The sequence below is a fragment of the Balaenoptera physalus genome, assembly GCF_965194825.1.
Source record: "Balaenoptera physalus genome assembly, chromosome: 13".
Classification (NCBI taxonomy): Eukaryota; Metazoa; Chordata; class Mammalia; order Artiodactyla; family Balaenopteridae; genus Balaenoptera; species Balaenoptera physalus.
The window spans coordinates 70,413,585-70,440,843 of NC_138892.1; the positions used below are offsets into that span (position 1 = coordinate 70,413,585).

General features: G+C 34.1%; 1 protein-coding gene across 5 annotated transcripts in view; it reads left to right on the forward strand.

Annotated features, from left to right (window-relative positions):
* Window positions 1–27,259, forward strand: part of ADAMTS20 (ADAM metallopeptidase with thrombospondin type 1 motif 20) — a 310,626-nt gene that overhangs the window by 218,819 nt on the left and 64,548 nt on the right. For all 5 annotated transcript variants that reach the window (XM_082422521.1, XM_082422520.1, XM_082422522.1 and 2 more), the window contains 10 exons: window positions 3,687–3,813; window positions 5,670–5,880; window positions 6,017–6,181; window positions 6,677–6,841; window positions 7,832–7,951; window positions 8,690–8,797; window positions 9,865–10,029; window positions 10,125–10,415; window positions 11,261–11,422; window positions 12,736–12,912. In XM_082422521.1, the coding sequence (XP_082278647.1) occupies window positions 3,687–3,813; window positions 5,670–5,880; window positions 6,017–6,181; window positions 6,677–6,841; window positions 7,832–7,951; window positions 8,690–8,797; window positions 9,865–10,029; window positions 10,125–10,415; window positions 11,261–11,422; window positions 12,736–12,912 (1,691 nt within the window). The remainder of the gene's footprint in view (window positions 1–3,686; window positions 3,814–5,669; window positions 5,881–6,016; window positions 6,182–6,676; window positions 6,842–7,831; window positions 7,952–8,689; window positions 8,798–9,864; window positions 10,030–10,124; window positions 10,416–11,260; window positions 11,423–12,735; window positions 12,913–27,259) is intronic.

The following is a 27,259-nucleotide window of genomic DNA, read 5'->3' on the forward strand; positions in this document are numbered from 1 at the left end:
GTGGTGTCGGGACAGGGGTGCCGGATGATAGCGTGGAAACAGGAATTCCTGTTTGAGCAGTGTCTCCGGGGAGGGAGACTGAAGTAGATGATGCCAGGCTGACTGGGACAACGCTAGAAGTAGGAACAAAGCTTTGGTAACACAGAAGATGGAGGAATTCATTTTGACGAAAGACCCTGGTTATGCTTTATAGAAGAGAATTTCGGTTTGGGGAGCTGGGACAAGCATTCCAGCATAACTGGGTAAGCTGGTCTGTGGCAGTGGATATGGGGAGCTAGAAGAAATCTAAGTAACAGTTGAGTGAAAGAACATTCTAAAATGTGGGGAACACAGCAAATAAAAAATAACAAGATCCAAATGAAAGGTGGGACGAGGCATTTTGAGATAGTTTGGAAGTCTGAACCAGGAGAGCTCTCTGTGTGCAGGAGGAAAGGAGCTATTAATTCAATTGCCACAACGTATACTATGATTATAGTTCCTTTGATGTGTGTGTGTAACTTTGGGGTTTCTTTAAAGTGAAGTTTCTTCAGTTTTGTTTACTTGTTTCCCTGTGTACTGAAAATGATCAGTCCCCCAACTTTTTGTGAGTGCTATAAATTGTGTCTTAATATTTTGAAGCACATTATTCAATGTATCAGTTTCAATTTTCCTTTATTTTTCCTCATCTGTTGCTCCTGTGGCCCTCTTCTCTCCTGCTGTAACTTGGCCGTGTTGCTTTTCAGGCCTGTTACACGGCTGTCATCATGCACTTACCCTTTTTTATGTATTTGATTCCCTGCGTTCTAAATCCTATGAATTCCTCTTTTTATTTCCTCCATTGCGGGGAACATATCTGTCAGTACTTTCCTGAGAAAGAGAGGCAGGTTTTTGAAATTTTTTTCTCTCTGAAAATAGCATTAGTCTATTCGCGCATTGGATTGATAGCTTGGCTCATATAAAATTCTAAACTAGATTACTTTCCTTTAGAATGTTGAAAATCTTGTTTTCTGGCTCATTTTCCAATTTCCCGTGCTTGGATATGACACTTCCTGGTGTGGAAGTTTTGTTTCTCCTCACCTTAATTCTGGTGGTGTGGAATATCAGGACCATGTGCGTTGGTGCGGCTTTTTTATTCGTCTATTTTCCTAGGTAATTAGGATGCATTCCAATTGGGAAACACAGATTCTTTGACTTGAGAAGTTTTGTGCATGATTTCTTTGATACTTTCTTCACGCTAAATTTTCTCTTCTATCTTTGTAAAATTTGTATTGTCTGGATATCCAACCTCCTGGACTTGATCTCTTATCTCCTAATTTCCTCTCCAAATGTACATTGTTTTCTTAATGTTTCTTCTCAACAGCTTGCTTTTGTTTCATAGATGCAATCCCCATGTCCTTGAGAGTATTAATCTTAGTCCTGTAAGTTTCTTCTGCTCCCTGACATATCTATTTCATCTTAGTTCTATTTTGCTTCTGCTTCTTTTGGTCTCTTTTGTGTGAGTGACTTTCCTAAAGTGTCCGCTCATCCTTTGCTGTTTGTTCATATTTAAGACTAAAATGCTCACTGAAAGTCCTGTGTGGGTTAGATAAGTCAACCCTCATTATAGAGTAATTGGATCTCTAAGTAGCCCTTTCTTGTGTCACTGGGGGAGAAGCCCCAGATGTCATTGTCATTTGACCTTTTTTCTTGGGCTGAAGAGTTTTCCAAGAGAGGAATTCTCCCATCTTCCGATGGTCAGTTAGGGGATGGGAGAAACCATAAAAATTGGCTTGGAGCCAGAGGGAAATGGAGGGAGAGCCCAGTGGGCCTGGATCTCATCATTCAGTACGGGACTTTTACTGAATACCCCTATTTTTAGTACAACTTCCCTTTTTAGTACAACTCCCTAACTTCCCTCAGCTGCTGTGTCTGTGCCCTCAAGTTCACCCTCTCTAGAGCTTTGCTGTCCAATATGGTAGCCACTAGCCACATGTGGCTAGCCCATTGAAATGTGGTAGAAGTGTGAAATGCACAATGAATTCTATAGACTTAGTATGAAAAAAAGAATGTAAAATACATCATCAATAATGTTTATATTGCTATCAGGTGGAAATGATCCTATTTGGATATTTGGATATTTTGGATTCTTCTATCTTTTTACTTCTTAATGTCACTACGAGACAATGTAAAATTACATGTGGTTCACGTTATGTTTTTATTGGATAGTGTTGCTCTCAACGAGAAGGTAGGAGTCTGACCAATCTTCATAAATAGTATTCAGTCGCTTCTCCGTTTTTTCAGGCCTACCCCTCACACATTCACCTCTTTAGAGGAACCTGGTGTTTTTGATTCCTGGACTTTGCTTGGATCCTGTGGCATGAATGGTTTGTTTCTTACTTTCTTCCTCCACAGCCTTAGATTTCAGCTTCCTTGGCTCTATTAAAATAGTTATTTCCATCTTCTTTTCATATTCAGAATTTCCTTTTCTTGCCTACTGTGTCTCCTTCTTTATTCTTTTTGTTCCTTCAGGTTTTTGCCTTTTCAAAACTCTTTATAGTTACCTCAGATGGTATTTAGGAAGGAGCAGAGATAAACATGCATGTTCATGTTTAACTAACTGAAAGTATACAGTTGAACTTGGATAAAACAGAAATTTGATCATGGCACTGATGGCTTAAACTTTTTCCTGTCTCCTCATTGCAGAAAGTGTAAAGTTCAGTCTACTCTGGCCCCTGTGGCTTCTCTTAGTTTGCTTTTGCTGTGGTTATGCCCCATACAAACAACCGCCAAATCTCAATGACTTAGAACAACAAAGGTTTATTTCTTGCTCATACTATGTGTTGGCTGCTAATTGGCTCTGACTCTTCTCCAGCTTGGTATCTGCATCCATGTCATTTTTCAAAAAAATTAATAGACTTTATTTTTTTAAAGCAGTTTTAGGTTTATAGAAAAGTTAACAGAAAGTACAGAAAATTTTCATATTGCCCCTTCTTCCATACCCTCCCTCCCCAGTTCCCCTATTCTTGTCATCTTGCATTTGTGTGGCACATTTATTACAATTGATCCATTATTATTAACTAAAGTCTGTCCATGCTGCCTTTTTCATTCATGATTCCAGGCTGAAAGATCAGCCCCATCTGGGAAAAGCTGTTTTAGAGACGGAGGGAAAAGGGAAGGAGAGTTGGCAGAAGCATACAGTGGCTTTTAGAGCTTCTGCTTGGAACTGGAATAGGTCACATCCCCTTACAGGTGGTTGGCATAAGTCTGCTCCTCCTATAGGAAGTTATAGTAACACTGTAGCAAGTGGAGATGTGTAATTTTGTTACAGGGAAAAGGGAAGCAAATAATGGGGAACGGGGGTGTAGTGTATCATGTATTGTGTATCCTGTATCATGTGTCGTCTGCACTGACCCTGGCCACTCAGTTCTCTACTAGCAACCCTTCTATACAGCTATAATAAATTTCTTTCTATTCCACACCTGTCCCACCTTCCCTTATGTCTCTCTACTAAGCAAACTCCTCAGTGTTTCAGGGTTCAGCTTGCTTATTGCAGAAAATCATTCCTGACTAGATCAATATGCTAGCCTATTTGTATGCTATGTTGGAATTTTGGTTTTTTTTCTTTCTTAGCTTAATCCTTCAGGCTATTAGCAGAAGTAAATGATTATGCAACATCTCCTTATGTGAATTTTCCTTTAATTTTAAATTTTCATTTGGCTTTGGCCAAGGTCTTCATAGAAGAAAAATTACCTGTGTACGTAAAAGTGATCATATGGTAGTGTCTGATCAAAGATGTGACCACTTACCACTTCCATTGTTGGTGACTGAAAGGTGCAATACAGACTGTGAACTAAGGTAAGTAAAAGAGAAATAATGCATAATGTAACCAGATTAAAATCAGTAAGTGAGGTAAGATGTAAACATCTAGTGCAGTGCCTGTCACAGAGTGAACATGTAATTAATGTCTATCCTTTGACCCTTCAGTTAAAAAACTTTAGACTCATTCACTTATTGTGAAACTCGGCAATTGGTTTGAGTTTTTTTTTTTAAAGTTTAATTTTTTTAAATTTATTTATGGCTGTGTTGGGTCTTCGTTTCTGTGCGAGGGCTTTCTCTAGTTGTGGCAAGTGGGGGCCACTCTTCATCGCGGTGCGCGGGCCCCTCACTATTGTGGCCTCTCTTGCTGCGGAGCACAGGCTCCAGATGCGCAGGCTCAGCAATAGTGGCTCACGGGCCTGGTTGCTCCGCGGCATGTGGGATCTTCCCAGACCAGGGCTCCAATCCGTGTCCCCTGAACTGGCAGGCAGACTCTCAACCACTGCGCCACCAGGGAAGCCCCGGTTTGAGTTTTTTATTCATAGTATTTGCTGAATTCCAGTATAGAGGCCTCAATATTTTGCGTAAGAAATTGAATAAAATTTGTCTGTAAAATAAATACAGGAAAACTCTAATCTGAAAACCTATGGTTTAAAGATCTGAAACAATACATTTTGTAGCACTATCCTATAATTCCCACTGAACTCATGAACCAATAAACTTTTAAAGTTTGAGGATTAGAGAATCAATAAATTGATTTCTATATCTTATCAGTATTTTGTCCATTAAACATTAGGAACATGATCCTAGATCATGGCAGGAAAGTTTGTTCTTCTAAAATTCTTGTTATTTGATTATCTGTGATGGGTCTTAGAGTGACGCTAAGAGCAATAACCCCCATGTAGCAGGTGACAGTCAACTTTCAGGGATGGCCAGAACCTCTTTCACTCAGCAAGGATGAGAATTTTTATATATTTATGGTGTTGTTTGAAGGCCTATAGTGAAAGGCTAATGACAGAACAGCCTGTACAAGGTGCATCCTCTACATTGCAGTAGAGTGAAGCACAGTGAAACCCTTGAGATGCAGGTGGAATGGAAAGGAACTCCATGAATTCTCTGCTCTGCTGTACTAGGGCACTCATATTGTCTGAGAGATTGCTAGACTGTAATTGGGATAATGTGGCTCAAACTGGCAGATTTTACTTGTGGAAAAAAAATGTTTTCCCTAGAAACATGTCTAAAAATAGATTACTTGAGTTAATGAGAAAATGTGATATGCCTTACAAAAACCAAGTTTACCAACTTGTAAAGGCTTTATCTTTATTGATGTAGTCATATTCCCAGATATTCCCTGATCCTCAGTCAAATAAAGGTTGCATAGGGAGGCACTCCCTGATGATGAGTCAAATAATATTCAGTTCTAGTCTTAAATCTTCCACTACATAATTGAGCAATCTTGATCTCAACTAGTTGTTTTCAAAGGTCTAGCGGGAGGCTTGGGGTTCCTAGGACCTCCAAAGTTGCCTCCAGGTGCCTGTATAGCTGGTTCCCTACCTCCATCTTTAACCAGACACTCCATGTTTATGTATTTGGAGTCCAAGTTAGATTTTATTTGGAAAAAAGTAAGATTTCTGACAAGTCAGGCATTCATACCATTTGAATGTACAGCACCTCTGGTCTTCATTTTCTCATCTATAAAATGAAAGTTTGGGCCCTGTGATGTCTAAGAAGTTTTCATCCCTAAATCAATGATACATCAAATATTTTTAGGTGGCTTGTCCATTAATTACAACAAAATTTTAAAGATGAATGATACGCGTGAGTTTCTCTGAATCCGTTTTTTAAATTGTGTTCATTGGCACACCTCCTAAGTGTAATAACCTCGTTTTTTGAAGGTGGCACATCATTGGCAAAAGTGAATGTTCATCCCTTTGTGGTCAAGGATATAAGTCATTGGACATCCACTGTATGAAGTATTCCATTCATAAAGGACATACTGTTCCAGTAGATGACCACTACTGTGGTGACCAGCTTAAACCTCCGACCCGAGAACCCTGCCATGGTGACTGTGTCTTAACAAGGTGGCATTATTCAGAATGGTCCCAGGTACAAAGAAAAAGATTGCTTAAGAAAAGTTGCTCCTTTTTTTTTTTTTACCTCTAATTAAATATTTGTCACTCTAGAGTTTTGTTAAAATTTTTATTTTGTGTCCATTTGTCACCACTTTTCTTTTTTTAATCAGTGTTCCAGGAGTTGTGGAGGAGGGGAGAGGTCTCGAGAATCTTACTGTGTAAATAACTTTGGCCACCGTCTTGCTGACAGAGAATGCCAGGAACTTCCCCGAGTGACAACTGAGAATTGCAATGAATTTTCCTGTCCCAGTTGGGCCACTAGTGAGTGGAGTGAGGTAACATTAAACCCATGAGGCTTAGAACTGTTATAACATTGTGTAGGAGAGCTTTGCAATTGAAGGCTATATAATTCAAAAAAATATTTCAGTTTATTTTATCATGTGGTAAATAACTTTATCAAGGTAGTAAAACATTTAAAAATGGTTTGTTCTTTAACTGTTTACAATATCTGGCCAACAATGACATACTGGTGTTTAATCTATAACCACTTTCATAGTGTCCACAGTAGGCTGAGATATATACTTGTTCTACGGTTAGTTTTGTACCTTTGTTTCTGGAACAAATGGACATTGCACTGGGATTTGGGCAGCAGAAGTTTGGGATGGCTGATTTTACCCCGTGAATATCTCTGATTTTTCTGAGGAGTGAAGGGAAAATGTCCTTAGGAATGGTCTTTCAACTGTATTTGAATATGCAGATTGATCATTCATTATGTATTTTGTAGGTATATGTGCTAATACTGAAAATAATGGTCAGTTGTATTCTTACAGTGTCTTGTTACATGTGGAAAAGGAACAAGGCAGCGGCAGGTATGGTGTCAACTGAATGAAGATCACTTGAGTGATGGCTTCTGTGATCCAAGCACCAAACCTGAGTCTCTGAGACCATGTGAGCTTCATGCATGTGCTTCCTGGCAAGTAGGACCATGGGGTTCTGTGAGTATATGATTCAGGTTTTTCTGGTCTAAGCCATCATTACAGAATAACACAGAAGTTGTGGTGTATTCACTCTTTAGTGGCTGCATCTAAATTTGGGTGTTTTTTTGGAAAAAGATTCCTGAAATGTAAATCCCTACCTGCACAATTTTGTCAGTACTGCTAATGTTGCTGTGGTAAATATTCTAGCTTTGCTTTTTAATTCAGTTTTGTTAAGCAAAATGCTACAAATTTTATGCTTTCATGAGGAACCATATTCAATATCCTGTAATAAACCGTAATGGAAAATAATATGACAAAGAATATATATATATATAAATAACTGAATCACTTTGCTATACACCAGAAACTAACATAACGTTGTAAATCAACTCTACTTCAATAACAATTTTTTTATGCTTTCATCAGCTTTATTTAAACTATAGACATTTTCATGTTCGGTGTCTAAATTATTATCTTTACTGTATTTAGAGTAGGCATTGTTGGGAAGTTTTGCCAAACAGGCGGCTAGGAATCTGCTGGATGAGAGTGGGCAGCTTATTATCCTACGCAGGTTGCCACAGTTGCTGGGAAACCTTCTCTCATCTGCCCTTTAACTCTGTCCTATGCCCTTCCTTCTTTATCTCTTTGAAATTTACTTAGCATATTAAATGACATGCATACACCAGGTCGATTTTGAAAAGTATTTAGTTTCTCTAAACTGTATTGACTCTGCCTCCAAAATATCAGGCTTCTATTGATATTTTTACATGATAACTTTTTAAAGATATAATAACTGTCCATTTTAACTTCACTATTTTATTAGTATCTCCATAAATTTGAATAAAGATGTATGTTGATTCAATTTGCTCATTTTAAGTCTAGAATCTGGTATAAAGGACTAATAAGAATATCTACTGAAAGTATATTCTTAACTGTCTATGCACTAAGAAAATTAAGTTTATGTAATTTTTGAACAGTGGTGTTTGGTATCTGCTTATATTCTTTCAGTGCACAGCCTCGTGTGGACAGGGGTACCAGATGCGTGCTGTGAAATGTGTCAATGAGCTACTTAGTGCAGTGCTAGATGATAGACTGTGCCATGGAGCTAGTCGCCCAAGTGACAGGCAGGTAAAGGACACCTCTTCATGGATTATAAACAAAAATGTTTGATACAGGAGGATTATTGATATGTTAAAATTATTTCCATACGTATTTTTTCCACTTAAACTTCTATGCCTTAAAAATGTATGTGGGGGACTTCCCTGGTGGTCCAGTGGCAAAGGCTCCGCGCTCCCAATGCAGGGGGCCTGGGTTCGATCCCTGGTTAGGGAACTAGATCCCTCATGCTGCAACTAAGACCTGGCGCAGCCAAATAAATAAATAAATATTTTTTTAAAAAGGTATGTGGCCATCAGAAAGTATATTGTTCTTGGTTTTGCCAGCTTTATTGATGCATTTTTTTTACTCTTTATCTGCCATTGGATCACTCATTTAACTTATATTTCCGTCCTTTGAACTGCAGAAGGCTGAACCTCTAAAGCGTGTCGTACTGCTTAAGGTAGCATCCTGTGTTCATTCAGGAGGTTTCAGCTTAGTGGTATTTTTGAAGGACTATTACTCTTTTCTTTTCAACCATCAGGCATGATCCAAACTTTAGCCTTCAGAGTCATACTATCCACTTCTAGCCCTTGATAGTATTTTGTACTTTTGAAAAATATAAACCTTTACATCACTTCTTAGTAGTTTAGTATGCAAATGTTCTTTACTTATATATGTGGAGGATGAAATGAAGTATAGGATTTAGTATAAAGCAAAATGTTAATTAATTCATTGATGTTTTGTGAGACCCATTTTTCTTCTGGACAGGACTGTATTGTTACACCTTGCCCAATTATCCCTAAAATTGGGGCCACTTCATTACCAGCTCTTCCCATGGGAAAGATAGCACAATGGCGATACGGTTCTTGGACCCCAGTAAGTGAATTCCTTTAAGAGGTACAGTGTTTCTACTATGGAGCTTTTCAGACATCCACAAAATAGTTGCTACAGATTTGCCAAATTAATGTATGCATTCATTCTCAGGTATTTTGATGAATATAAGGTTTAGAATTAGATAATTTAATGACTAAATCCTGTTCTGCCTTTCAAGAGCTCTGTGTCTCTGGGAAGAAATATAAATTTTCTAGCTCTATTTTCTGATCTACCAAATGGGGATGATAATATTTATTGATTATTTTTTTAACTTTTATTTTATTTTATTTAGTTTTTTATACAGCAGGTTCTTATTAGTTATCTATTTTATACATATTAGCGTATACATGTCAATCCCAATCTCCCAATTCATCCTACCACCACCCCCCGACTTTCCCCCCTTGGTGTCCATATGTTTGTTCTCTACATCTGTGTCTCTATTTCTGCCTTGCAAACCAGTTCAGGGATGATAGTATTTATGTCCCAGGTTGTTATGAGAAGCAGGTGTGATAGGCTTTTTATCAGCCTTTATTTAAACTACCACATATTCATGTTGTTTTTCTAAACTGAAGGCTTTAATCTATTTGGAGTATATACTTGCTTTAGTATATATGAGAATATATACTAAATATATGAAAGATATATGAAAGATATATGAAAATATATGAAAGATATATTTTTAAGTTTCATATATTCTCTGAATATCTTAATTACGAGAGCCTATCTACTCTATTACCTAGGTCTTTAAAAGTTATCTTAAATGATATCTTAAGATTCTCTTATATAAAATATTTTCTTTTCTTTTTTAAATTTTGGCAGTCAACTAATCAATATTCCAAAAAGTTGAGTGTTTTGTTTCATTATCACAAATATCTGATTTGTGAAATTTATTTTCTAAACTCATTGGGATATTCACTGCCCTGTCTTTGACTCAGAACTGATGCCAGGTGATAGTATTTATAATTTAACTTTTTTCAGTAAACTTGAGGTTTAGAAATTTGAGCAACAGCCAAGTGTAAGGGATGTGGAAATGTCCTGTATAACTCCTTGGTATTATTCAATTTTGTTAGTGCTCTGTGTCTTGTGGAAGAGGGAATCAAGCCCGCTATGTGAGCTGTCGTGATGCTCACGATGGAATAGCAGATGAATCATATTGTGCCCACTTACCCCGACCAGCTGAAATAGCTGTCTGTTTTAGCCCTTGTGGAGAGTGGCAAACAGGGAATTGGGCACCTGTAAGTATTTTTATGTGAAGAAAATGAAATGAAAAATTTAAATATAATACTTGCTATTTAAGATAATGTAGTTTATTGGCTGAATTTGTGATCAGTGTTCAGCTTCCTGTGGCCATGGAAAAACAACTCGACAAGTTTTATGCATCAACTATCATCAGCCAATTAATGAGAATTACTGTGACCCTGAAGTCCGCCCTGTGACAGAACAAGAATGTAACCTGGCAGCCTGCCCTCCCACATACAGCCACTTTCCGAGTTCCTCTGAGCAGCCAAGCCATTTTCCAGGCAGGAATTTTCCATTAACTCACAAACCAGAAGATAATCAAAATCAGGGGGTCCATCCATCCATCAGAGGAAACCAGTGGAGAACAGGACCATGGGGATCAGTAAGCCCTCTTTATTGAGTTATACTAATTCTGTAATTTTGTTATGTTATATGGCCTTTTAACAGATACGTATGTAATGACATCAAATGCTTTTAATGCTAAATTTTTCTGAAGATCAGTAGTTTAAATCTTAAAAGGATTAAGCAATTTTTGATGCAGATTACAAATCCCCAGAGTTCTTATTGAATTATACAGTAATGTGATATTATGATGACAGAGGAATGCACTTGAAAACAATCTCAGAGTTTATTATAGTAAAAATAAAAGAAAATCTTTTAAGTGTTAAGACAACCAGTGTTTATGAAGAAAGAAAACCAAAAAACCCTGAAATTACTCTGATAGCAGTGCAGTAAGCTGGAATAAAATCATGATTACTAGAAAAGGTACAACTGTGGTTCATACTTTATATGAGGGTAAAGATACCAAATAAAGAAAAACAATGTGACAGTTTAGTAACTTAACATTATCTTTTGGTTTTTTTCCTTCCTAGTGAGACCTGAAAACTTTAATTCCTTTTTACTTAACACTTAGGACAAGGGTGAATTTCCTTTTGCAAGCTTTAAAACTTCACCTTTCCATCAACAAATTCTAATGAAACCCCTAGTTAAAACCCAAGTGTTGGTTATGTTGGGTTAAATAAAACACATTATGTATTAAAAAAAAAAAAACCCAAGTGTTTTTTGACAGATATTCTCGATTCAAATTATGATTCCAATGAGGGGGGTTTTAACGTGGAGAGCTTGCATTTGAGTCAAAGTACTGTTTGTTTTTTGTGGGGTTTTTTTGATGTAATTTTGTGCCGTGGAATCTGCAGTTTGTGTGTTCCTGTGTTCCATCCTTTTCAGTGCTCTAGCAGTTGTGCTGGAGGTATTCAGCGTAGAGTTGTGGTTTGCCAGGATGAAAATGGACAAAGTGCCGGTTACTGCGATGCAGCCTCCAAACCCCCAGAGTCAAAGCACTGTGATTCGGGGCCTTGTCCACGGTGGAGCTACGGAAGCTGGGGAGAAGTAAGTCATACGATCTCCTAAACTTGTGGAGATTATGACATCTCCCAAGACTGAAAGTTAAGCACTTAATATTGTTACCATTGGATAATCTTACTTCACTGTACTACAGAGATAAGATTTCTTTTTTTTAATTGAGTCAGTAAAAATATGTTCTTTTAATAGACATTGTGTCGATATAAATCACTCATTCATGATAGGAAATATATACTCCAGATTTTTAACAGAATCCTTTGTGCTAGCCAGTAGGTCTGTGACCTACTAAAACCTCTCAAAAACTAGTATATTATTGTTTTAATTTCTTAGAAAATTAGACTGATATAAAGATAGAAAATTAGAGTGATATATAGGCATGTTTATATCCTTATATCCATATCAAATGAAGGCTGAACCATTCATTTGGTGAATCTTTTAAATGGAGAGCTGTCAATTATTGAGCGCTTTCTTCATGTCCTGGCATTCTTTTAGGCACTGGGATTATGAAGATAGTTTTAAAAATGGTTATAATGAATATTAATTCCACCTATATTATGCATGAGAAAGAAGAAAGACTTACATTGGCTTTGGATGAATAAAACAAACCACCTAATTTAATTAGTCAAATATTTTTGCTGAATGATTTTAGTACATATTTTCTCTCCATAAGGAGTTTGGAAATCATTGTTTAAAGATACACTTTGACTAGGTGCTAATAAATAACAAGTACCTCTTTAAAATGTACTTTTACTATTTTCCAAAATGAAAGTAACTTTTTCATTTCTGAGTTAAATCTCATCGTGAAAATTCAAATAAAATGAAAAATTGTGAAAAGATAAGAACTTTTAACATTTGATACATTTCCTGCCAGACTTTTGTTCTGTGTGGGTTCCAGAAATAGGTTCATACTATACATTCCACTTTGCCATCTGCTGTTTTCATGTAATATATATATACTGAACATCTTTCTATGTTTATAAATTTAGATGTCCCTTATTAGCTTTCATGGCTACACAGTCATCTTTTGATAGGATACCATACATTATGTAGTTAATACCTATTACAGTACCAATTCTCAAAACTTTGTCTTTTTAAAAAAAATTATAGAACTAAAACTTTGATTTATTTTTTACCCAGGAAGAAATTTTGAGAATTATAAGGATTCTTATATTTCTTATATAAGAATATAAATATATTCTTATATATTTCTTATAATTATAAGATTATAAGAAAGGATAACTTTAAACTCTAGCAATACTGATTATGTACTCAACATTGAATAAAGCAATATAATATTCTTTTTGAAGCCACATAGTTTTGATTTTTCTTCTTATTTTTAGTGTACACAAACATGTGGAGGAGGAATAAAATCACGATTCGTAATATGTCAATTTCCCAATGGCCAAATGTCACGAGAGCAAAACTGTGAAATCTCAAACAAGCCACCTAGTGTGGTACAATGTCATGTGCATGCTTGCCCTGATGATGTATCATGGCATCGGGGACCATGGAAATCGGTACGATAGTATTCTTATTTTTATCCTTCTGTTTTGTTTTGTTTTTCTATGTTCCTTTTACTTTAATTTCCTCTCTTCATAAATTGTGATGCACACATTTTATCTTCTGATTTTTTTTAAAGCAGACCATTGGCCCTCTTGGCTTGATAGTTTGAAAGAAGAATCATTCAATTTCAAGTACTGTAATATATACATATATATATAATAGTTTTATATGTATTTATTTTTTTATAAGTGAATTTTGAACCGTAGCACTATTCTAATGGAAGTATCTTTCTCCAGTACATCTTTGGCTTGCCCACAAATTAATTGGAAATGTTTTATTATTTACATTTGTACATAATGTTAACATTGTGCTTATAACAATGGCGAGTTAAGGCTGTGTCTTGTTTGAGTATATAACTGTTTGTGGCTTTTGTCTGTCAATGTCCAATAACTGATCTAAAAGCAAATAACATTCTTGTTTTTAATCATTGTTAAACTTAGTATTTTGTTTGGAAATGTGAAAATATTGTATTAAAAAATATAGAGAAATTTACTTACACAAAGTAAATTAATTGTTTACAGTTTGTCACATACATCATGGAAAAGTATGATTTATATAGTAGTTTATGAGAATATTCATTTCTTCCACTGTGTGGAGTTACTGTGTTTTGAGCTGTTTTAATTTTTTATTTTTTTTGGAGCCATAGACAAAGTTCATAAATATTTATGAATGATTAATTTCCTCTAGTATTTTTCAAATACCCAGGCTTTGAAGAATAATTAATATATAAATATATTGAAATTAGCATTTTGGTCACTTTTGATATTTTAAATCATGAACAACTAAGTATACTTCTCTCAGGTGAAAAACTGATTGGAGTCTATAATCTATTTATAATTAAATTTATAAAGTTAAACAGTTCTTTATTTGGAAAATAATTATAACTCTGGTTTTATATCCAACCCTGATGTGTACACTTGTTTTACTTCACCCAAGTCAAAGCTTTATGATGAAATGTAAACCTGTTTCAATTCATGCTATTTGAAGAACAGGTCAAGTTCCAGTTCAGGCTGAAATTCATCTTTAGAGTCAGTGTGACTGATAAAAAAAAAGAACATTTTAACTTTATAGGAGGATCTTAAAGTTAAATTGCTACATTAGAAGTAGAGAGCCATTACTTTTCAGGAACTAACAAAAAACATATTTTGCTATGGAAAGCATTCACATATTTACTTAATAAAATGTTCACTGACCATCTGCTATATCCTAGGTACTGTGCTACAGTAATAATGAAGACATATTTCTTACCCCTATGGAGTTTACAGTTTAGTTGGAGAGATGTGAAATACTGTAGGAACTCACTATAAAGATATTTTTTGTTAGTCATTTTAGATTGGAAATTTACTTTCTCCTTACTATATCTCTGTTACATTTTCTTTCATTTTATTAGTTTAATTTGCAAGCCTAGTTCTTAATAAGACTTAATCCATAGATTGCCTTCTTGGAATTTTGCCTCAATTAGGAAAGCAGACACAAAGGTTTTATTTTCCCCACTCGTTCATGAATTCATTAATTCACAAAGCATTAGACATTTACTTATGTCTCCTGCTTTGTGCTAGATATTGAAGTTCCTAAAATTAAGTGCTTTTGAATCAGATTTTCTATTTCAGAGGTCAGCAAACTATGAAATCTGGCCCATTGCCTATTTTTGTAAATAAGTTTTATTGGAACACAGTCATGCACAATTTTTTATGTATTATCTAGGGCTGCTTTTGCACTACAAAGCAGAGTTGATTAGTTGCAATAGAGACTGGCCCTCAAAGCCTGAAATATTTACTATTTGGTCCTTTCTGGGGAAAGCTTGTTGACTCCTGTTCTATTTAATAACATTATAAAACTTTTTAAATTTAATGTAAAATGTACTTAAAGTTATAACATATTAGAATTTCAAATATTCATTTGGGGTCAATAGATGTCTAAAACCAAATATTCATTTGGTTTTAGATGTTTTTGATCCTTTGTTTAACATTTTTAAATATCTTAATGTCTATCAATCTTCTCTACATATTCACTGTAGTATTCACATAATTTTTCCCCAGTTTATTGAGATATATATGATCATATTGTATAAGTTTAAGGTGTACAACATCACACAATGTTTCTTGTATTGGAATATATCTAATACTACATTCCAATATGTTTGTGTCATGTTATTTTTTTGTATGTAAATGATGTCATGAGTGAAAAACCTGAATGTTCATTAAAGACCCTGTGTAGAGGTAACTTTATTCAACCTCACAAAAAACAAATGACCAAGAAAACAATAACCACAAATTATAAAATAGTAAGACAGAAATATAAAAGTCTTCAATTGTTTAATACGTGTCTGTTCCACAAAGGAGTTCATTGACTAATTCAGTCTTTGCACTAGGAAAGAACTATAATTTTTTTGATAAATTGAAGATAAAAATTTAAAAATCACAATAGATGTATATATCAGAATTTTTATAAACTTTATTTATTAACTTTTTATAGGTATAAAGTAAATATATATCATTAGAGTGCCTGGATTTCTTATTATATGAAGAATTTTATTCCTTAAATTAGCCTTTTATATTAAAAGGGTTTAAGGGATCTGAAGTTTTGTTGTTAAAACCAGATATAACGCTTTACCTCTTTCAGTGTTGTTACATATTAGCCAAATTTCAGAATACCTCTAATTAACATATCAGGTTGATATTCTTTCATGTATAACTTTAATTTCAGATCCTATTTACTGGTTAGAAAATTAAGAAATGTATGTGTATGTATATATATACTTGTGTGTATATATATATATATATATATATACACACACATATATGAATGACATGAAATCTTAAACACTTTTCATTTTAAAGCAAAATTAAAATACCAAGTGCTAAATCATTAAAATGTAACTAGGAAAAAAGTTGTAAATATACATTTAAATTTTCTCCATGTTGGAAACCTTGTGTTGTAATAATTTATAAGCATGATTAAAGAAAGGAATAAATAAATCTTAACGTATGTCTGTTAATTTAATGACTGCATTTTTGTGCTGAGTCAATGTGAAATGATTGTATTTTAACCCTTGCTTATTAATGATGCGTTGTGGCTTTGTGCTTTGCATAATTCACATGTATGTTATATTTTTATTCCTTGGATCAATACCTAAAATGTTTTAAGTCACTGAACAGATCCTGTATTGTAATGAATGCCTCTTTTCTTTTGATGTATTTTTCTTAAATAACAAATTGTTAATTTTTCTTATTAAACTTTTAATTGTTGAATAGTATATGTTTTCATAACTTTACTGAGTATATGTATAAGCTACTGCTATTTTTCAGATAATCCTATTAGAAACTAACATTGGTATTTAAAAATAAGATTTATTGTTGGCTATCAATTTTTAAATACTAGAAATTTTAATATTCTTTTCATATATTATAAATAATGAATAAAAATTTGTGATGTAAACAAATTTATTTAGTAAGTTAACAATAAATGTGCTCATACCCAGGGCAGTCTTTAAAAGATGAGTAAAAGTTTTATTTTTCCTTTATATTGTAAGGGACACTACATGTAACATAAACTATTCTAGCAAATGCTCTTTAAATAAATTTGTATTAACTTATCTTTATTTCCCCCTAAACCTCATTTAAGTGACTTATTTTCCTAGAATATTCCTACATAAAATGAATATTTTTTTATTCCCTACATAAAATGAATTCATGTTTGGTAAGAAAATAATGTGTATTCCACTGTGTTCCGGGGTTAATAATGATCACACAGAGGTAAAGAGAGTATTTTTCCCATTCAAGATTGTTTTTTCCTCTAAAAATGAGAAAATTATTTTTAAAAAAGGAAAGCTTGATACTTGAACCCTCTTGATGCTAGTCCTTTTCCCCAAGTGTCTCTTTTTAAAATAATACCCTCCTGTAGCGTTGTTTTAAAAAATGTATATATGTGTATATATATGGAGAGAGAGCACTAAATTTCTAATATGATACAATGGAATGTGACAAATAGAGGCACTTTCAGAAATGAGCATGGGGTAGCCGTACACACCTAGTAAATCTGCAGTTTGTCAATTTAACAGTTTTGTGTAACAAAAGAACACTGAGGGACTGAGCAGAGGGGTCGGGCAGCCTCTTAAACTGTAGCTCCCACTCAAGGTGGAATGTACTCGGGAAGGAACTTGTTACTGGCTCCAGTGCTCCTAAGACCAGAATCAGCCAGGGGAACAAGGTAATGTGTGGGGAAATGGTTTCAAGAAACTGTCAATTCTTTGTGAAGTGGAGTGCTCAGTAAAACAATTTATAGTAATCGGTTATTTTCGTAAATTTGGAAAAGACACACGCAAGTATAGCAACAGACTGGAAATCTATTTTATTTCCAATTTATCATAGAAATCTGTTGAAATAATGTTTCCATTTATTATATTGCCATATCATTCTATGGTACATTCATCAACTCTCCCCCAAATTATGAGCATCCCCTACATGTTCGGCATTGTGTTAGTCACTAGAGGTAAATCAGGCACAATCCCTGTGTACAAGGAGTTTGCAGTTTAGTGGTGAATGTACCAGATAAACAGATGATCAGAAGTAGAATGGGATTCCTATCTTATTTCAGTAACAACTTTGTGATTTATAATATTGAAGGCTCATAATATTGGGGGCTCAATAGATTATAATTATCCAAGAATTGGTAATAAGGATTGTATTTGACAACATAGTAATTATTCCAGTAGATCCTTCTAGAAAGCCTTAACTAGCAGGAGGTATTCCATTATAACCTGGCTAGAAATGAGTGGCGTCCAAGTCTCTGTGCTAGGAGAATAGGTTAGTTTTTGCCTAATCGCAGCATCTTTTTCTTTTGTCTGTGTGTGTGCATAGATTTCATGAATCACCGAAAGGGAGAATATAGACTGATTTATAGTTTGCCCTAGATATGATGCTTTGAAAATAATTTTGGAGATACAAATGGACCTTGCAGGTTTGAAATGTGTGACTTCTTAGGAAAAATTTAAGGAGATAATCTAATGATGAGAATGTAAAAAAAGATACTTGTAAGTGTGTTTGGTTGAGTGAAGTTAGAATGTAGAGTTTAAAATAACTCTAAAAAACATGTCAACGTGAAATGGTGATAATGCTATATTTTTCTTTATATGAAGAAAATGGATGGTCATGTTTCCATTGTAATTCTATTTTCCCAGGCATAATGCTTCAGAATGTTTAAGAATTTCTGGAAATAGATTTTTAAATGTTTTAGAAGAACAGTCTAAGTATTCTACAATATCTATGTGCTGTATGAGATATATAGGCATTGTTAATATTAGTGCATTTATTAGATCCCTAATTTTTTGTTATAATTTTGTGTCAACTTGCGGTAGACTGAGAATCAGAATTTAGTTCCTATATAATTACAACAGAGTCAAACATTAACACTTTACAGAGTCTATTTGACATTTTCTAGACAATTAATTTCTAATTTTTAATCATACATGCATTTCTCAGTAAAATATTTTGATCACATACCCTTATATATTATTATATATCTATACATTGCAAACATAAGCTAATATATAAATGTGATTTATAGAACATATACGTTTAAAAGGATAAGATGAATATTTAATATTAAATATATTTTTAATTTTATGGATAATAAAATTTTTCTCTCAGTGAACTATTATTGAACTCATCTCATTTTTAAAAAGTGGGAGAATGTTTCATTAGTTTGAAAATCTTGTTTCAGTACTGTTAGAGCAATTCAGAAGTCTGGTTTATTCCAATATGTGATTTCAGTAGCTTCCATAGCTGAAAAAATTACTTTGCTAAATGCATACCTCCATATAGCAAAGTTTGTCACTGGATGTTCCTGTTATAAACTAATCATTGATTTTAAATCATTGGATCATACCAGTTATTTTTTAAAAATTTATTGAAAATTGACAAATTTCCATTTTCCATTCTGTCATTTGCCTCTTGAAAAGTACTGGAAGGGGTTGTATCTTTATATTTTAACAAATACTGTTAAAACAGTGAAACTTTGAAAGATTTGGAAGCAAGTTAAACATATTAGAAAATCTTGCTCCAAAGTTTTAAAAATACACTGGAGAATTGTTATCGTTGGCATACTTATGGTAACAAAGTCCCATAACACTAGAAACACCTCCAAACATTTCAAAATGTTCTCTCCTTAGAAGGATTTTCCAAAAGCAGTTGCTTTCTCATTCAATCTTAAATGTCTCCTTTATCTTAAAGAAGAGATTATAAGTCTATTTGTTTAAGTGACAGGTATAACACTTTAATCCTTATCATAGAAAAAAATCAGCAAATTTGGAACAAGCCTCTTTTCATAATAGAAAAATTAGTAATTCATCTTCACAATCCCATTTGGTAATTTGAACACGATCTGCAAAACTCTGTGGCTTAAAACTGAAAAACCAACAGGAGCAGTGTGTCATGGCACTCATCTGATTAGAGTATGAGTTTATACATGTACTATAATCTGTTCATCTTCCTAAGTGGGTGTGTGTGAAGTGTGGTGGGCACACTGAAAGTGAATGGCAAGTGATGATCTCCCTGCCAGGATACCTAATGTATTATATGCATTACATATCAGGCTGACATATAACCCCATATAGTAAAGCTTATTTTCTTACTTTAGATTAAAACAAATGTGAACAGAGACTATTAAAAAATATTTTTGGTACTCCATTGAATCACCTTGCCTCTGAGATATACTTGAGACTTAAAGGTTCAGTAACATCTCTAAAACCTTGTATGTTACACAGTAAAGATTGGAATTATGTAATTTGTTTTCATAGACACCATCATCTGCTTCCTGGTTGTACTCCCCTACCCACATGATTGGGTAAACTTAAACTCACCAATGTACCTAAATCTAGTAGGCTATATCTAGGAAGGTACTCTATCATGTCCTATTGTGATATGACCTTTGTACTAAAACCCTGGTATCATATAATATACATCATATGACATTCATATATTTGTGAAAGTTAAATGATATATTACAAAGCTTTTGGTAGATCACATAACAAATTCTTCTCTGTCAGTTGTAACTGAGCTCTAAGGTGATCCTCTAAGACAGCTCTGAGCTATTTTCAATCTCCCTGAACTTTTGACATTTTGCAGTTGTGACCCAGGGAAACTCAGAGACTTTGGAGGTAACTATGAAGGGAATGGTGGCCACTGAGCTGCCAAAAATTAATCCCCATCAATCCATTCAAGATTATTAAGAGCCCACCTATAACAGGCACTGGGCTAAGAAAGCTAAAGATGAATAAGAATGACATACTGTACTCAAAGGACTCACAATCCAGGGAAAAATAAATATATACACAAATAACAAGGCAGAAATGGATGTCATGGAAAGTCAGAAAATGTGCATCCAGTTGGAGAAACGTAAGGCTTTATGAAGAAGGCATAAGCCTTGATAGGTAGATAAGATTTGTGTGGGGAAGGAGGAACCAGGTTGGAGACCACCCTGAGCAAAACCAGAGGCCAGAAAAAGTAGTTATTTGACTAGTGTAGTTTGGTTTGTGAGAGACAAGGGGCAAGAATAAAGTTAGAAAGATGAAATATGATTTGGGCTATAGCGAGGAGGACCAATAAGTATCATGCTTAAGGGAATTTAAAAGTGGAAAAATTCTTTAAGTTTATTAAAAAACATTGAATTTTTTGGAGTGCAAACACAGCAGTGTTTTAGGAAGATTAATAGGCAATTCTCATCATAAAGTATAAACACATTGAAAATATGAGAGACTGGAGATGAGAAGTCCAAGAGGGGACTCTTCTAAAAGTTTAGAGTGATGATTTAGGGACCATTCAGTTACTTATCACGTATTTATGGATTACTCACAACACTCAAATTGTAGTGGAGTAGAAGAAGCTGGTAGAGGAGAGATTCATGGGACTATTTTTTGCAAATGGGAGGAAAAGGTGTATAAGAGAACATCTTGTCAAGTACTGTATTGTCAAGATAATAAAGTTGAGAAAAGTCATGTTGGCTAATTTTGAGATAAATTAAGTTTGGGCTTGAAGAGAGTAAAAAGTTTGGGCAATGAGTCAAGAATTTACTATGATTACAAACTGCAGATTGAGCGGCCTGTTTGATGGTGTATAACTTGGCTTTGTATTATTTTCACGTAAGAGAATATAATCTTGACTTCACCAAGAGAAATGTAAATTTTCATTTACCAAAAGGGTTTGAAGCAATATCATTATTCCTAAGCCTACTGAAACTTTCAATAGTAAGTCTATTCTAGATCTTGTGATTAAGAGTTGTGGTGTTAGAATGCCTATGTTTGAGTTAAAACTGCTATTATTTAACTGAGTGACTTTTGGAAAGTTACTGAACATTTCGAAGATTTTGTTTCATAGAATATAATAATAGTGCCTACCGAAAGAGGACACTTTTTAGTATTAAATGGACAATGGGTAAAGTGATTAGCATAGGGCCTGTTACTTAAAGACTCAATGTATTTTGCTTTTTATTATCACTTATCCAATAATAAGTACTAATTCTCTTTCCTCAAAAAGCTAAAAATCCAAATGCAGTAGATAAGTATAACACATTGAACAATCTGAAACAAGATCTACTGAAGCAAAAATACTCTAGTGTAAGAAAGAAATCAATTCCGACTAGAGTTTGGCTTCTTCTTCATACTTTTAGGAAATGTGACATTCAGCAATACTTTCAATCATAAAGGTACAACTCAGTGAATTTTAGTGAACACACCTGAGTAGCCAGCACCCAGACCAAGAACAGCACCCCAGAAATTTCCCTACATCCCCCTTGCAATCACTATACCCCCCAAAGCTACCCATATTCTGACATCAAATATCACTGATAAGTCTGCCTGTCTTTGGACTTTATATAAATGGAACTTAGAGAACTTGTTTGTGAGAGTCACAATATTACATTTGTGTGATTCATTCATGTTGCATGTAATTGTAGTTTCTTATTACATTCTAGTATTGTATGAATAAATTTGTTGTGTGAATAAATTAATGAATTTGTATGAATATTCTCCAGTTGACAAGCAATTGGAGTTGTTTTTAATTTGGGATTTACAAATAATGCTGTTATGAACATCTCTCACACATGTTTTTGGTGAACATGTATATGCACATCTGTTGGGTAGGTAGACAGGAGTTGAATCTTGGTTAATGCTTAGGTTCTGGTTTAGTAAATACTGGCAGACAGCTTTCTGAAGGGTTGTATGGGAATTACAGTTGCTCCACATCCTTCTCAACACTTGATATTATCAGACTTTAAAATTTATAATCTTATAAATTGGATTTCTCTTAAATCCAATTTATGGATGGGCTTCATGGATTTCTCTTAAGTTATTCATTCAGTAGATACTTACATAGCAGTTAGTGTGTGTTAACGATGGTTGCATAGTACTAGGTGTGGAGGATAAAAACACGAAGGTATCAGGAGATAGAAGATGTTACATATTACAGCTGGATAAAAAAAGACTAAAGCAACAACAAATTAATACATTTAAAGAGATGACTATCATAATTTTTGAGACAAACACTTCTTTTAATGTGATATTTATTAATAGCAGGAAATATGACTCTAACCTAGCTCCAAAATATAAATAAAAACAGAATTGAAAATACTGTGGCAAGCAGTCAGACTTCTGGGGAAGAGAACTTTGGTGAAATTATTAAAATTGTCAGAAAAAGGCTTGCCCAAAGTAGAACCATTTTTATTCCTAGCCTGTAATTTTTTCAGGGTATAAACATATTCACAAAAGTTTTTTTTTCTTATAGTAGACTGTACCCATCATAAACAAATGCAAATATAATAATATTCAATAGGTAGAACCAGAAAGCATTTTGTGTGATTAAAGATTAATCACTCTGGGATATCATTAAATATAGTGTGAGAATTAAAATGTGCAAATTGTACCGTGTAAATGGTGATGTGTGCTCTGTGAGAATATATTCTTTATATAAAAAGAAATAAAAGAAATAAAAGAAAAAATAAAAGAAAATAAAAGAATATTATTCTATATGAAAGAATAAAAGGAACTTTTTACTGCCACACTAATAAAAAATGACTCCATATTCTACCACCAGAGTTTGCATCCTTCCATCTGAGGGAAGCTTTTTTACTGTTTATTTATGGGCCTTAGGAACATTTTCAGATCTAAGAATAGGGAAGATAATCAGGCCTGGCTCCTCTCACATCAGTGGACATTTCTTCAGCATCCAGGCTCAAAAGAACAGTAGGAGCTCATATGGGCTCCAGTCTCCAAGTCAGCATTTCGTTGCTAAAATTGGCAAGATCTTAATTTTAGGTGAAACCAGGAGACACTTCTCATCTCTGCTGATCCACAAGGCACCCCATAGAATCAGTAAAACAATAACAAAAGTCTTGGAGAAAGAGATCTAAATTACATGAAGCTTTCTTTTCTGTGTAATTTTTGTAGAATTAAAGGCCATTCAACTCTACCTCATTCAGATAACATAAACTGCATATTTAAGTGATGTTTGTTTGTATGTATTTGCTCATTTATTTTCTACATAGCATTTATTCATTCATTTATTCAGTAAACATTTATAGATGTGGTTTCTGGCCTTATTAAGTTTAGAATTCCCATTTATTTTTTATTTCAGCATCTTTAATGTGTGGGCATATTTTGGTAGAAAGTCTAGTTATTTTTGTTGATGCAAAATTTATACATGAAAATCATCCTAATATCCAAATTTCTATTATGTTAACAAGGATATGGTATTTATTTAGATATAATTAAATAGGCCATTTAAGATTATGGTTTATATTGAGGAGAGCTTTGGAGACATTTTTTGTATTTTATGAAATTAAACATTGTCTTCAAGTTTTTATGCCTGTGTCACTCTCAAACTATGAGGATTTTTTACAGTTATTTTTAAGTCAAAATATGGAGAAAACTTGTAAATAAAACTCACTTCCTTATCGACTGGGAAAATGTTTCCATGTATATATATTTTAATGCTTAGGAAAACTCTAGAGAAGTTTTTAAAAGAGAAATTAGTTGGAAAGATTTTAGCTTGTGGCTATGATAATAAAAAGCAGATTCTTTTTTTGAAAACTATTTTATCAGAAACTAAAATTAAAAAGTCTGGGAATAACTTCATGATTTCATTCAGATGCCTATGTCATAGTAAATGAGGCAATATAAAACTATAAGATTTATTTGAAATTTCTTAAGAAGCAAAGGATGGCATATTCTCCTACCAACGGATGTCCCATAATTCAGGTGTGCAGAAATTTGCATTTTCTCATTTGAGTAAATAATACAACTTTAAAAATAAACCCATAAATATATATCTAAAAAGTTAAATTATTGTGATTCTTGAAATGTTTTAAAAATACTGTTTTCTTACAGTTTTTGGTATTATACCTTTAAAATTGGGAGAGACTTTCAGTTTCCTCTTTCCTATCCTTCTACACAAAGCATACATTATTTACTAAGTTTCTCATCTGAATTATGCACAGTTTCTATGTTGATGAACCTTTCTAAAGTTGGAGACCATACATAACACAACATAATCCACTTCTTTTTAGGAAAATTATATGATTGCTCTTCTGTATTTTGAGGTAAAATTGATATATATGGAATATTCCTCTGTAACTCTCATTCTGCACCCTGAAGTAGGAATACATCAAATTCCTCCTCTACAGGGCAAATACTTGAAGGCAGCTATTTTTCTGTTTTCCTGGTTAAATATATTTGTTCAACTCTTTAATCATCGCAATCGTCGTTTTTTACTTCTCTCTCAAAATCTAACATCTAGAATTTCATTCATTAGCAAAAATGGTCTAACTGTAAAAAGAATATTGCCACCCTTGATATGAACACTGAGCCCAATATAATCAATATTGCATCAAATTTCAGTTCCTAGTGGTCACCTAGTTTTTTTATACTGATCTTACATCAGTATAAGCCTAATATGTATAGTATATGATACTGTTATTAATCATTTTAATTTTCCTTAGCAGTAGATATTTTTAAGTAAAAGTATAGAACTTCTATTTTTTTCTCTAATAGTTTGCATTCATATAGTTTTTATTTAAATTCTCATATTTGACTTTTAAATAAATCCTTCCAACTTTATGTCACAAGTAAATTGGGAAGCATGCATTTCATGTCTTCATAAAGTAATTAATAGTCTCCTCCATACCCAGGTGGATCCAGAGCTCAAGCACAGACCTCTAGAGAGAGCTCACCCAGTTTGGCACTGATCTCCATTAATGAACTAAATATCATCGATTACAGTTTTGAACATAGTCTTATTAATGTAATACATGTACATAGTTAAAAAAATAAGTGGTGCTAAAATGCTGATAAAGAAAAAAAGCGGTCTCCTGTTGCAGTCTTTCCTAACCCAGAATTAATCTTTAAATCCTTTTATCTATGTCTTCTGATATGTACTTCCTTATTTCCAAACAGGCTTACTCTGCTATTTCTTGATGCATCAAAAAAAAAAAATTACCTATTGACTTCCTTTTATAGAGGTTGACTATTTAATTCCTAAATGGACCGCTAATTCTACAATCCTCTCTTCAAAATAAATCTTGATTCAGTCAACAGTTAGTGTTCCTTACGTCAGTGTGAAGCCAAGTAGTGTACTTTGAAGCACTGCTCCTTTTTTAAAAATTAATTAATTTATTTATTTTTTGCCTGCGTTGGGTCTTCGTTGCTGCGCGCGGGCTTTCTCTAGTTGCAGTGAACGGGGGCTACTCTTCATTGTGGTGCGTGGGCTTCTCCTTGCGGTGGCTTCTCTTGCTGCAGAGCACAGGCTTTAGGCGCGCGGGCTCAGTAGTTGTTGCGCACGGGGCTTAGTTGCTTTGCAGCATGTGGGATCTTTCTGGACCAGGGCTCGAACCTGTGTCCCCTGCATTGGCAGGCGGATTCTTAACCACTGTGCCACCAGGGAAGTCCCTAAGCACTACTCCTTTCTTGCACAACTCTTTGATTTTCCTAGAGTTAATAATTGCTTCCTTTAAAAATTTGCTTAGTTTTTCTTTGAATGTTCCAATTATTATTTTTTCTCTCAAGTGCTTGAACAGGTATATAAAATCTCTATGAATGTTTTTTTCTAAATGCTCAGATATTTCTCTTTCCTAGACTCCTCCCAGAGCCCCCTGACCCCCATTCGTCCTCCTCTGATCTGGCCAGGACAAACAACCTTGCTGACCATTCTCTAATCCTGTGAAGTCTTTTCACTCAATTTCGATTTTGATGACTTTTTCTTGCATCACATTTTTTTTTTAAATTTACTCTTGCATATGAAAACACTTTTCCCTGTATTTCTGGAAAGATGAAAAATGGGAGATACATTTTTCCTTTTGTGCAAATCTGAAAATGTCTTTGGTCAGTCCTCATATTTCATCGATAATTTGGCTGGTTTTAGAATTCTGGCTTGAAAATAATTTCCCTCAGAATTTTTAAGGGATTACCTTATCCTCTAGCATTCTGAGATGTCTGGTGATTCTGAATCCTGATTTGTTGTAGGTGTCTTTGTCTCCATGTCTATGCCACTGAAGCTTTTGGTATCCTTGTCCCTGTTGTTCTGATATTGCATGATAAAGTGACTTAGTGTTTGTGTGTGTTTAAAATTCAGTTAGGCATTCTATAGGCCCTTTCATTAAGGAGACTTTTGCTGAGAAAATCAATTTTATTATTTCTTGGATAATATCTATGCAACTATTTTCATTGTTCTTTCTTGAACTCTTTCTAGTTGAATATTAGAATTCTTGAATTGATCCTCTAATTCTCTTGTTTTTATTCTCTTATGTTCTGTCTCTGTCATTTGGTTTTACTTGATGGGAAACTTTGTCAGTGTATAAACCATCTTTTGAATTATTTATGTTATTACATATTTAATTATCCAAAGCCTTTTCTTGCATTCTAATTGCCTTGGGGTCATAGTAGTCTATTCTTCTTTTGTCCATACAACATCTAGTCTCTCTCTCTCATATTAATTACTGTTTTTTGAGGGGAGATTCTCTCTTGATGGTCTCCTTATCCTTTGGACCCTTTCTTTGGGTAAGGGTGGGAATGGTTTTCTGGTTTTCCTATGGAAGTCTTTTTTTTCAAAAGTTGATAATTTTCTGCAGCTCATTCATATTTAAGAATAAGGCACTAGAGAATTGATATGAAACTGCATTTGGATAGCGTCTGGTGGCTGATGATATTCCCTGTAAGTCAATAGTTTAAGGTCTTTCCTCTTGGAGACCCTGTTTCTCAGAGAAGGACCCTTGAACGCTCTGCCAGTGAGCAAGAGTACTCTGGGCAGAGAGACTAAA